The sequence below is a fragment of the Buceros rhinoceros genome, unplaced genomic scaffold (genome assembly GCF_000710305.1).
Source record: "Buceros rhinoceros silvestris isolate BGI_N320 unplaced genomic scaffold, ASM71030v1 scaffold35844, whole genome shotgun sequence".
In the NCBI taxonomy this organism is placed as follows: Eukaryota; Metazoa; Chordata; class Aves; order Bucerotiformes; family Bucerotidae; genus Buceros; species Buceros rhinoceros.
The window spans coordinates 10,247-22,314 of record NW_010409521.1 but is presented as its reverse complement, the minus strand read 5'-3'; the positions used below and the strand labels follow the sequence as shown (position 1 = coordinate 22,314).

Below are 12,068 nucleotides of genomic sequence, written 5' to 3'. Positions count from 1 at the left end.
TCAGAGCTTTCTCCAGCCTGAGCCTTGTTTTCTGCTCTCAGTGCCACTCCTCTTTACTCAGCAGATGTAGTTGCTGGGGATCAGGTGCCAGCAGCAGCTCAGAGCGCCCTGTGCTACATCACACCTGCAGAAGTTGCCTACAGCCTTGTAACTCCTCAGCAGCAGCACGGCTCCAGCGCGGGCTCTCCCAGCACACGGCCGAGTTCGCAGAAAGATCTCGGCACCTCCCTCGCAAGGAGCCGCGGGTACGCTCGCCCTCTCGCGCCTGGTTCGGTGCCTTTGTGCAGCGTGTGGTGCAGAGGCAGGGCGTGTGCTGACCCGGGGCTGTGCACAGCAGTTACGCTGCGGGGGCTTTAGTGTTGTGGGTTTTGTAAGTACGGCCTCGGTCAGACCCGAGGGTCTCCCAAGCCCGAATGCAAAGCAGATCGGAATCCCCCCTCCGGGCAGTTTTGCTGGGCTGGGCTCTGGCTGGCAGGGTAAGGCCCTGTGCCCGCAGCCTACCCGGACGCCACCCAGCAGCGGTGGGGCAGCCTGCGCGTACAGAACTCAGCCGTGCTGCCCAGGTAGTGTTTAGATTAGTCAGAGAAACCGTTTTTGGTTGGGGTCATCTCTGCATCAGTTAAAACAGTCCGTGGCAGCTCGCTGAGAGGCCTTCACTCTGGAGTCAGGCAGAACAGTGGAGTGTGACGTAATTAAAAACCTGTCTGTGGGAAAAAGACCTAATTCCTTCGCAGCAGCTGTCTGCTGCCTGGGGGGCAAATCCCTGGTAAGAAGGAAGAAATTCAAGCGTTAGAATTCCTCCTTGCAACTGATTCGTTTTCCATTAATACTGCAGAACTCGTGGCAAAATGCAAGGCACGCTCACCTCATCCTTGGGTTTCTTCACGCTTTAGGCACTATAAGCAGCAAGGGAAACGTACGCTCGCTGTCCCTCTCAGGGTGACTCCAGTTCGTCAGTCCGTATCAGGTGGATTTCCAAGCGGTTACTCTGCAAAACGCAGATGCCGGCTGACCCTGACAGGACCCAGCAGTGCTGAGACCTGCCGTGGCGAGTGGCCAGCTGTCGTATCCCTCTTGAAAATAATTCTTACAGAAATAAAAAGCAAACAACCGATAGTGTTAACAAACAGGGTGAAAGAGTCTCTGCCACTAGATATTGTACACTGCAAACAAACGCCTAATAATGGCACGGGTCCTTTTTTGGTTTAAAGAAGCTTGTGTTACTGTAGTTAATGCGCGAACAAGACCGTAGACCTGTTATTCAGCACAAAACACGTCTTCTAGAAGCTCCGATGTCCCAGGGTATCGGCGACTGTTCCGTCAAAGCCTGGAGTACGCTTGCAGCAAACAGCCACCAAGCCGACGGGGAGGGCTCCCTTTTGCAGGGTTCTTCTGACACACAACCACTGAGGTGTGCAAGGCAAAGGAAAGTGAGGAGCTGCCGGAGTTGTTTGCAGAAGCTTCTTGACTAGCCTGTGGAGATCTACTGCGGTAAACGAACACCTCGAGGCTCTATCACAGGTGCTGCAGGGCTTCTTGTCCTTGCTCGGTGTAGGAGTCATCTTTGTTTGAGTTTGACCATTCGCCAAAGGGATCCTGGAAGTGGACGTTTTTCTGTGATGCCTCCATGCGTTTCTTATCACGAGAGAAGAATCTAAACCTTCCGGGAAGGGAGGAGAGGAAAAAGAAAGCAGACTGTTTACCACCTTGAGAACACCTCAAACACCCGACGCGATTCACAGCACAACAAAACAAAACGCAGAGCAAAAAAATCTGTTTGCATCGGCAGAAACCAAGGCAGAGAAGCCCGATGGGAGTGCATGTCAGAACGTTGTTAGAGATGAGGTCATTGCAATCTCAAGCTTCAAATAAGCTCTAAATGCTGTTGACTCTGCAATGCGCAGGTGTCATCTCAGAGGTATGTTCCCCCTTCCCTGGCCCACAGATGAGAAGCGACACAATCCAGGTTAGTTTCTTGGCGTAGGTAAAGTGGTATCTTTGACATTAAATCTGTACCATTTCCCACAGAGCAGAGATCGTGTTTCTAAGGGTGTCAGCAGCGATAAGAGAGGAAAATAAGCCTCCACCTTTTTTCCCAAGTGTACAGACTTTGATCAATAGACTTAATTCCTGCAAAACCCCATGAATAAACACACGTATGTGCACAAGAGTTTGCAGGATGAAGGCTCTATACAGAGGCACACGAGTGTGCACGTCATTTCCTGTCACACAGCTTGGGTGCTCCGAGATAATGACGTACACGAACCAACAGCCATTTAATACAACCACAGACTGCCAGCTGACAACAGAGCGAGAACAACACAGCTGGAAAACCCCTTAGTGGCGTTTTATTTGTATCGGGTGAAGTTACTTGATCAGGCAGATTCCACGTTCGTCACGAGTTCAGTACAAGAGGTGTTAGTGCCGAGTTTAGGGCTGCTGAGAAATGCAAAAGTTGTGGTTCCCGCTACCAAAGGTGTGAGTTGGCCACACACCCGCTTGGTTTCAGGGGGCTCCTGGGGAGGTCAGTGCTGTTCTGCTCACCCAGTACCAGCATAACGCAGCTCTGAGCCAGGACAGGAACTGCTAAATGCTGCTGCAGCAAGAGACTCTGCAAAGACCACCCCAGCCTTGCCAGGTGACGGAGTGTTTGTCAGGGCATCACCCTGACCCTGCGGCCTCGCCCCACTGGCCTCAGCATTCGTCCTCCACCCGCACGCCCTCAAGCCTCCCCGCAGGACCGTGATCCCAACCATCCAAGCCGCCCTGTGCAGCGCAGGGAGTTCTGCCGTGGTGTCCCCGGTCCCACGGGAGGCTGTATGGCAGTGTCGGATGGGGTTTACAGCAGCTTTCCTGGAAGAACACCCTAGGATACGTGCAGGTAAGCAAGATGATAATCGTTAACAATATCAAGAGTAATTATTTCTTGACTAGAAAGTGATACAAAAAGCTACACAAGCGCAGTCCCAGACAACTAACGTTGCTAGCAGGACCTGAACTTTTGCATTTCCTGGCTTCAGACGTGCAGCCTTAATAGCGAAATAAGTCTTTTGCACTTAATTAGCCTCATACTTTTCTACTACCTTCATCGCAGGAGCTCATAAACTCACACACATACGCTCTGTCTTTTCAGGGCCAGATCCAGCTGTGGCTGATAAAAGAGGTGTCTAGTCACTGAGGCTTTCTGCTGAGCATGTTTGGTGCTGCAGGGTCAGGCCTAAAGTCCACACAAGGGACTGCTGCATTTAGGCAGTAGGTTTCTAATGTCAAAGTTCAGCAGTTTTTCACTTTGTCAAGAAATGAACAGAGAAATACGCGTGTAAAATCTCTACAGAAAGCAGAAGGGGTTTAGGCTTCTGTAATTCCTCCTGAAACAATCAAAAGTGTTCTTACGTTTAGAAAACTCTCCTGGAGGATGTTTGGAGAAGCAGGTGTGTGTGGAGAGGAGGGGAATTTAAATACTGTGCTGCTGCTGCTGTAGATACAAAGATCACGAGAGCAGCAGCTCGAATGCAGAGACTTTGCATTATTGATTATCAGCGTGTGCTGCAGAGACAGCCGAGAACAGGATGACAGAACTGGTTCTGGAGAGCGTACACTCCATTCCACGATACGTAATTACAGACCAAATATACAGGGCACAGGCAGAAAGACGTGGAAGCAACGGCCTGTAATTAACACTGGAAATTACTGCAGCTATCAGCCTGTAAATCTAACTGACTGATCGGTAGTGAGTGGTTAGGGTAAGGTGGGGTTCCGAAACAGCGCTGGTGTGAGTTGTGCATTACGCTCAGGAAGCAGAATTAACAGATGCTGGTTCTCCTGGAGGATTTTTGGAGAAGCAGTGGTGTGTGGAGAGGAGGGGAATTTAAATACTGTGCTGCTGCTGCTGTAGATACAAAGATCACGAGAGCAGCAGCTCGAATGCAGAGACTTTGCATTATTGATTATCAGCGTGTGCTGCAGAGACAGCCGAGAACAGGATGACAGAACTGGTTCTGGAGAGCATACACTCCATTCCACGATACGTAATTACAGACCAAATATACAGGGCACAGGCAGAAAGACGTGGAAGCAACGGCCTGTAATTAACACTGGAAATTACTGCAGCTATCAGCCTGTAAATCTAACTGACTGATCGGTAGTGAGTGGTTAGGGTAAGGTGGGGTTCCGAAACAGCGCTGGTGTGAGTTGTGCATTACGCTCAGGAAGCAGAATTAACAGATGCTGGTTAAAATCGCGTATTGCAACACTTCTGTAAGGAGTAATGCTTGGTTTAGCGTAGTCACATGGAGGCAAAAGGTGATAAAATGTCAATACTTGAGGATGAGCATGGAGGACTACGATGAGTTGTGCACTGGCTGGTCATTCTGATCGGCACTTTGTCTTCTGTGAGCCCGCAGGCAGCCGATGAGAATGCAGCCAGCAGTGCACGTTAACATGGGGGCATGCAAAAGGGAACCACGGTACCACACATTTTAGAAAAAAACTCCTACAAGGGACACAAGTCTTCTTATTGGCTGCAATGTGGGATCATCTGGAATCAATCCAGCTGCTACCATGGGCATTATGGCTGTAAAGATCCTGGGCAGGAAAGTACAGACACAGAAGAGGTGAGACTGGAGCAAGGGAGAGAAAACGCATTCCATTAAAAAGAGAAGAGGCAAACATGATACACGGGGTTACTCTGAATTACCACACAGGGTGCGTGACAGGGAGAGGTGGAGCTGCATCACCGCAGACAGCTCTCCTCCGGGAACAACTCTTATTTAGAAAAAGCAGTCACTGCGACGGTTTAAACTGCGTTGGAATTTCTAAAAGATACCACTTTGCTGTTGTCAGCCTGCCGCCCGGGCGGGTTCCGTCACGGTAGTGCCACCTCTAGCAGTGCAGGGCAGGGCGCACGTTCTCCTTCCCAAGAGACAGACAGGCACACGCGTCATGAGAAGAAGGATGAAGGTGTATGTTAAGAACTACGGAGCAGGACTCTGCTGTGACTCCCGGGTCTTTGCACAGAAACCAGGGTTAGGCAGGACCAGCACTACAGTTAAAAGAGTTTACAAACATTACAGTCGAGAGTTTCAAGTTAAAATCCAGTATTGCGGGTGACATCTTGAAGTCACCTCCTGTGCGAGCTGCTTGGTTAAAGGGCCCGCCTCTCCGCTCCGAAGGAACCTGCCCTGCGTCACATGCAGAAGGATGCCAACGGCAGGCAGCGAAATACCCATCCGGTAAATACCCAGCTGCTCTAGCAGAGGCGCTCCAGCTGGAGGGCAGCGAGACCGCTTCAGCACCTTCACTACGCGTCACACAATTCATGCAACTCGGAGGCCGAGAGCGCGCGCTGGGTGCTCTGTGCCCGCCAGCCCCACACAAACCTGCCCGCACACCTTCATCCGTACCTGCAACACCCTCTGTTTTCCTAAGGGTTCTCCTCAGAGGTTCTCCCTTGGGCCAAATAACTTTCTGAACTGTGGACTAATGTCAAGTAAAGATTAAGTTGAAATTGCGAGACATTTCACTTGTGACCAAACGCAGCTCTCCCAACACAGACACCCTAACAGCCACTCTCAGGTTAAAAAGGGCAACAAACGAGCGAACGCTGTGGTCTCGTCAGCAGCAGCGAGGACTGCTGTTTTTACACATTGTGGCACGGTCCGTGAGCCGCACAAATGAGACGGACACATCGGCTTTTGTGGACTGCAAGAATAGGAAGAAAACTTATGGCTGTTTCAGGCATTACATCAGCGGCAAACAAGCACGTATCTTAAAAGAGAAAACAAAAGGGCGTTTGCTGCTCAAAACAGAGGGAGCATTTTTATTGCTTGTCCTCTTCCTCCTCAGTAAAACCTCCTGGTTACATTATTTAATCAAAACTCTGACATGTGATGCGGTAGAGACAAACGCAGAAAGCAATCAGTCTGAGATCAGAGCTCAGAGCAAACCCTGGAGTGAAAAAATGCTGATTTCTGTAAGTCCTGCTTTCCTTTCTTTAGGGGGATGCAGCTCAGAACCACCTGGGCACATCTTCAGTGACACCTCTCGTTCCCTGAGATACTGCAGGGTCAAGGGAAAAAGGGCACGTTACACAGGCAAACATAAACTTCTCTTGAGAGGACAGCAAGAGCATCTCCTGGTTTTGTACTAAGCTCTTTGTTTAATCAGGAGGAAAAGTCTGAAACGGGGAAAAAAATCAACCCTGCGTTAGTTGGTGAAGGCACTCTGCCCGCAGGAGTTGGCATGGCAGGTTTTCATCCCACCACGAGGGATGGAGAGGGCAGGTGCCGCGTGTTACCCAGGGAGCACGTCGCGAGGTGCTGGCAGCACCCTGCCTGGTGGGGGGAGACGGGAGCGCTGGGGACGGCTGGGCAGGGGGCAGGAGGGGTGCTGTGACAGGGCAGAACAGATGCTACACTTGGGTTCTCTGTTCTTCCCAGCAGTGAAATTTCCCGTCTTTTTAAAGCCCATCTACAAATACGCTGTTGACAACACACACAGAGAGGAGGGGGGAAAGAAAAGAAAGCCACACTAGACAAATCCTGTCCAGAGAGGCTGCAGGAGTAAGACAATTACCATCTTTCAGGTTACTTAAGCATGTGCTTTTATCTTCCCTTATTTAATTTGATGGCTAAATGAAGAGAGAGCAGAAAGAAGCATGGGGACAGAGCATGACAGCTAGAGAAACTTATTTCAGCTTAACAGCAGGTTCAGTACGTCCTTAAGCTGTCCTGCCTTTTCTGAAAGGGGCAAACCAACAGATTTTGTGTGTTATTGAGGGTGGTATTCAGTCTAATACGAATTTAACACAGAATCTGAGACACAGAAAGATGAGACCTCTGCCTGAAAAGGTGCGTTCGTGGAATGGTCTCATGCTCAACAGGTTTTCACTAATAAAGTAATGGAGAGGAAGAAAGCACTGAGATAACTGGTGGAAAGCACCGAGGTGCCTGCTGCCATGGCTCCCTGCGTGGCGTACGCGCCTTCACACAAGGCAGCGTCAAAGCCAACACCTCATGCTCTGTCTTACAGCGTCTGATTACATTTTTATGCTGCTTTTGCTTCATAAATCAAGCAGGAACCTGCAATCCGCACAAACTGCGAAGCTGAAATCAGCTGCCCCCCACAACGGGATAAGCTTCAAAAATTACTAAATTAAATTTAAAAGAAAAGAGCTTTACAGTGGAGATCTCGTGAGACAAAGTTATTATCATCATCACAGCTGCAGACTGAAAACTTCGGTCCAAATTCAAAGTGTATTTTCTAGTCATGTGAGAGGAAGGGTTCTCTCAGCAAACAAAGCTGCCCAGACAGAAACTGGAGTCTACGGGAAAGAATTAAAAGTGCCCTCCTGACTTCACGGTGTTTTGGATCAGCCCAGATCTTCCCATGGAACTTACTGCCCCAGGGCTGCTGCTATTACTAAACAAGCACTGGAGGTTGTGGACAGGATGGAAGTGCTTTTATGTGGAAACAAACATCTGTTCAAAATCATTTACGCAGTTAAAGTTAAGCTTCCAGTATCACAAAAATCCAAAGACTTGTGGTGGGGTTAATTTGGATGACTTAATTTGGAATAACTAAATATACAAGGAGGGAGCTTCATCGGACAAATGGACTGGCTCACGCTGTGAGTGTATAATTAAGTGATGAACTAGTAAGTGCACACCTCTGACGGTAAGCTTAGATATTGGACAGCAACATTAAATCTTTCGCCAGAAGAAGGTGGGGATATTTGCAGCCAGGAGAGCTGCCATCCTCCAGCAGCAAATTTGTTCAGCAAACCAAAGGTTTTTGTGCTGAGCACATAGTGCAAGTCATGGTCTAAAGGCTTAGGTCAACAGGGAAACAGGCACAGCGAGGTCAGGAGGAAACCTTGCTCTCCATGCCCAGCCGCGATGGGTCTGCCGCTGGTTTAACGTGTGAACAACGCTCTTCACACGTCCCCCGAGCATGATCTGGGGCCAGTGCTGGCCGACACTCCACCACCTTAGGATCTGCGTGTTAAGGAACTGGGACTTGCGCTGGACCAGGAGCACTGTTCCTACAACCCTTCCACACCGAGATCCAGCGCTTCAGCTTTGGGCAGAGGGCAGGCTGAGCGGTGCTCTGGGTGAGACCACAGTTAGCAGCACCTCCCTTTGGAGCATGACTACATGGCCCAGACGAGAAAATTCTCTAGGAAGGTCAGATGTCTGTGTTTAAGAGCTCATCAGCTCATACCAGCTATAGTAAAACACCGCAACGCGTACTCTTCTGGTTAGCCGGGACAGTACTCGAGAAGGGACCATTAGAGCTGGAGCGGGCTCCTTGGGCACACCAGTCTGCCCAGAAACACAAGCACACGGAGTCATGTTGGAGACTCTGTCTGCAGGCAGGGAGCAAAAGGTACCACAGGAAATAATCCGAGACTGAAAACTGTGCCAGATCTAGGCAGAAGTTTTGGCCAAAGCCAACTGCTGTTTCATGATTCCTGTCAATGCTCCTTCAGCATCTCTCCCATATGCATTATTTCATCATTTTTAAATTCTTTACAATTGTCCTACCCGTAAGAGACATTTACTCTTTGCGGACTATATCCAGTATCCTTAGAAAAGATGCCACTTACAGTCGTTTGATTCCAGATTCAGGCTGAGTTGAGGGTTTTGGCTGAATTATGGGTGTAGGTTGAGGGGATCTAGTTTCTTCTTCCGTTTCCTCACTTGAAAGAAAGAAAAGATAATTAACATTCTCCTCCCAGTCATGGAAGCACTTTAAGTTCTAAAATTCAATCTGTGGTGGTACTGGTGATGAAGAAATGCAGGAAGATCTGCTTGAAGCTCACTGAAATCAATGGGAACCAAGGTTCTGTCAGCCAAGCAGCAGCACCTAGAACTGGGTCTCCTTTCAGTGTTTTCTTCCCATTGTGACAAGGAAAGGGAGAAGGGGAATACATTGAGTAAAAGCTCTAGAGTTTTCATTTTAGACCCACTCATGCTCATTTCTGAAATTCAAAATGTTTGTAATCTCAGAAAGATTCAGGGGGAACCCTGAGAGGGAGTCAGGGGAGGACACAGTTCTTCCCAATTCTGAGGCAGCAGATTCAAACTGAAGCCGCACGTTTGCGATGTGTATTGTAAGCCTCGGCAGGAAGAGAAGCTTGTTGGACACTACGAGCACAGCTGCTGTTTCTCGCCCTGCCCTTGGCCTCCTCTGTGTGTAGCACACAACAGGAGAGGAGACCTAACCTACCTCTTGTAGTATAAAAGCTCCTCTTGAAGTAAAAACACTTTTGATTTCAATTCATTCCTCTCGTGAAGGACATCCCGGAGCTCCTGCAAGGTGAATCTTGGACGATTCGGATCTTTTAAGTCCATTGCCATCTTTTCTGCCTCTGAGAGGCAGTCGTCATTGTTTGGTTCTGCCTGGGAAGTGAAACACAGGCTGTAAATTCACCATGCGAGTGCAGGTCTGAGGAGTTCAAAGTATTTCTCAGTCTATTTCTCCCAAACTCTTCCTTTCTGCACTATTAAATCCCCTTTTAGTTCAAATACAGAAATGTTAAGAGGGAATAAAGCACAGGCTGAGCAATGACACACACAGGACTGGTGAGACTGGGACAGGCCTCTGAAAGATGATCCGAGCTCTGCTTTACCTCCCTCCACCTGATGTTCGGAGGAAGCTCGCAAACGAGGAGGACCGAGGTGTTGTGACCTACAATCAAAGCCCTGTGCTCACAGGAATCTTTCACAGGGTTCCATGTTTGGGAAAACAAACAAACATCAACTGCTTCTGGCGAGCCTGAACACGGGGTCCAACCTGAGCCATCTTAGAGGCGATAAGTTTGTTTGTGGAGCTATTCCTGTGGAATCCGGACTGCCAGGAAGCCCACTGCAAATGTAGAGTCCGATTGTTGATAAACACGTCAGTTTAAGGAATTCATACTTTTAGCAAATGGGGTAGATCAAACATCAGCCTTTTAGATAAACACTGATAAAACGGCACAGCAGAGCTCCAGCTCCTCCCACAAAGAGATGGCTCCTTTGATGTAAACGTATCAAGTGGAGATTTAAGTTTATGTCCCCTTAATGCCTTTATTAAAAAAGCGGGATTGGTGTTGGCACCAGGATGTGGCTACAAAGTGGAAGAAAATGCAGATGAACGCTAGACGAGACCTTTACCCATGTGCACCCTCGTCTCTTCTTTTCCTCTGAGAAGAGGTCACCGAAAGCTTGGAGGAATTTTATTGCCCACCCCAAGGTTCTGTGGCTCCCAACAAGCCAGAACTTGAGCTCAGCATGTGGTTGGATTCCCAGGCCTGTGGGGCCGCTTCCAGTCACCCAGGGAGACTCCAGCACTTGCACAGAACTATTTGGCCCCAGCCGCTGGTGAAAATGTGGTTTGAACAAACACAGCACGCAGGAGACCACCGTTCAGGTCCTCTACGGTTGTTCCGCTCAGAGGCTGCACAGCACTGAGGGCCAGTTAATGAGAAACCACAAGCTTCTGGGAAAGGTCCTCAGAATGAAGATGCTGAAAAGCAGCCTCAAGCCTTTAGAGGTCCGCAGGATTCCTAACAGGACAAAGAAATGCAGGGCACTCTGTTCCAGCACAGGATGTCTGAAATGGAGCAAAGTGCATTTGAAAGGCGATGCTTTTTTGCAAGGACTGACTAGAGGCCAGCACGTGAAATCAGAGACCCCAGCAGCCAGGTCACCTGTCTTCTTTGTAGGATGCAGTGTCAGAGCTCCTGTGCCGCCCGGACACCTTGCTGGGATACCAGCTGGAAATCCGAGGAGCCAAGTACTGCAATTCTTAAACAGTTCTTTTTTTGTAAGCCTGATCCTACCCTGTTTTGAGCTCACGTGTTGGTGAAACAGTTTTGCTATCTATTGATGTTTGATTTCAGGTTGGAGCTGGCTGGGCTGAGGTTGGTGCAGTATCACTGTCTACAGGAGGGGTTGCAGCCCTTGACCTGAGAAGATGAAGCAGCAGAGCAACGCTCTCCTGGCCATTTGTTAGATTCACCCCCTTCATCCAGTGCATTTCTTTACGCAGAATGCAATAAATAAAGACTAGTGCAACCTAACAAGAGTTCAAAGGAAATGACCTAACACTTTTCCTCTTCTTCACCCCCCTAGATGAGGCTCTGAGCTGATGCCTTTTCTTCTGGTTGTCTATCTGCCCCACACCTTTGCCCAAATCAGCTATTTTTCCTAGATTTAGCTCAAATCAGCAGAGACTTAGTCTGTAGCCAATGCAAATGTACTTGGCTGAAGCCAACAAGCAGCGTCCATTCCAGAGCACTCTTCTAGCTGTCTGCTTCCCACTGCAATTCCTGTCTAACCACTGTCCTGGCAGAGAGAGCGGGGAGCGGCTCTAATTAGAAGAGGCGCCATTGCCATGGAACTGATGAGTGAGGGAGGGGTAAAGAATGCAGCCTTTCTCTCCAGAGACTGAGGACACTTTCACTCCTGCTGGCTCCAGGCCTGGGCTCCACTGCCCCGGTTACAAAGCTGGGTGTCCTGGCTGAATTAACAGCAATGAAATCATCCTTTTCATTACTAATGCAGTGCTTGCCCAGCTCAGCAGTGACATGTCAACACAACACTGGCTGTCACATTCCAGGGGGGACCGAGATACCCCGTCAGCCTCTGCCTCTTGACATATATTCCTACCTGCTACGCGAGAATTGGATGTTCCACTCCCTGCTGCAGCCTGTCAGGCGTTAAAAGCAGCATTAGGAAAGGGAAATACAGCACGCTTGCTTTAGTAAGACAGAAGTAGCGTCATGCACAAAGAAAAATACACTGGCTGTCACATTCCAGGGGGGACCGAGATACCCCGTCAGCCTCTGCCTCTTGACATATATTCCTACCTGCTACGCGAGAATTGGATGTTCCACTCCCTGCTGCAGCCTGTCAGGCGTTAAAAGCAGCATTAGGAAAGGGAAATACAGCACGCTTGCTTTAGTAAGACAGAAGTAGCGTCATGCACAAAGAAAAATAATAGGAACCATCACGAGGACTAAGGGATGCAACAGGTCAGAAAGCCTCTTTTCCCCAGGCAGCTCCCCTCAGGTTTGCATTCCT

The 12,068-nt window shown here is 49.1% G+C and overlaps 1 protein-coding gene across 1 annotated transcript in view; it reads right to left on the bottom strand.

Annotated features, from left to right (window-relative positions):
* Nucleotides 1-1,197: 1,197 nt before the first annotated feature.
* The window catches only part of RILPL1 (Rab interacting lysosomal protein-like 1), a gene marked incomplete at its 5' end in the record, with an annotated part of 17,635 nt that continues 6,764 nt past the window's right edge, over nucleotides 1,198-12,068 (bottom strand). The window contains 3 exons of the mRNA XM_010135263.1: nucleotides 1,198-1,660; nucleotides 8,606-8,698; nucleotides 9,229-9,401. Of these exons, the coding sequence (XP_010133565.1) occupies nucleotides 1,516-1,660; nucleotides 8,606-8,698; nucleotides 9,229-9,401 (411 nt within the window). The remainder of the gene's footprint in view (nucleotides 1,661-8,605; nucleotides 8,699-9,228; nucleotides 9,402-12,068) is intronic.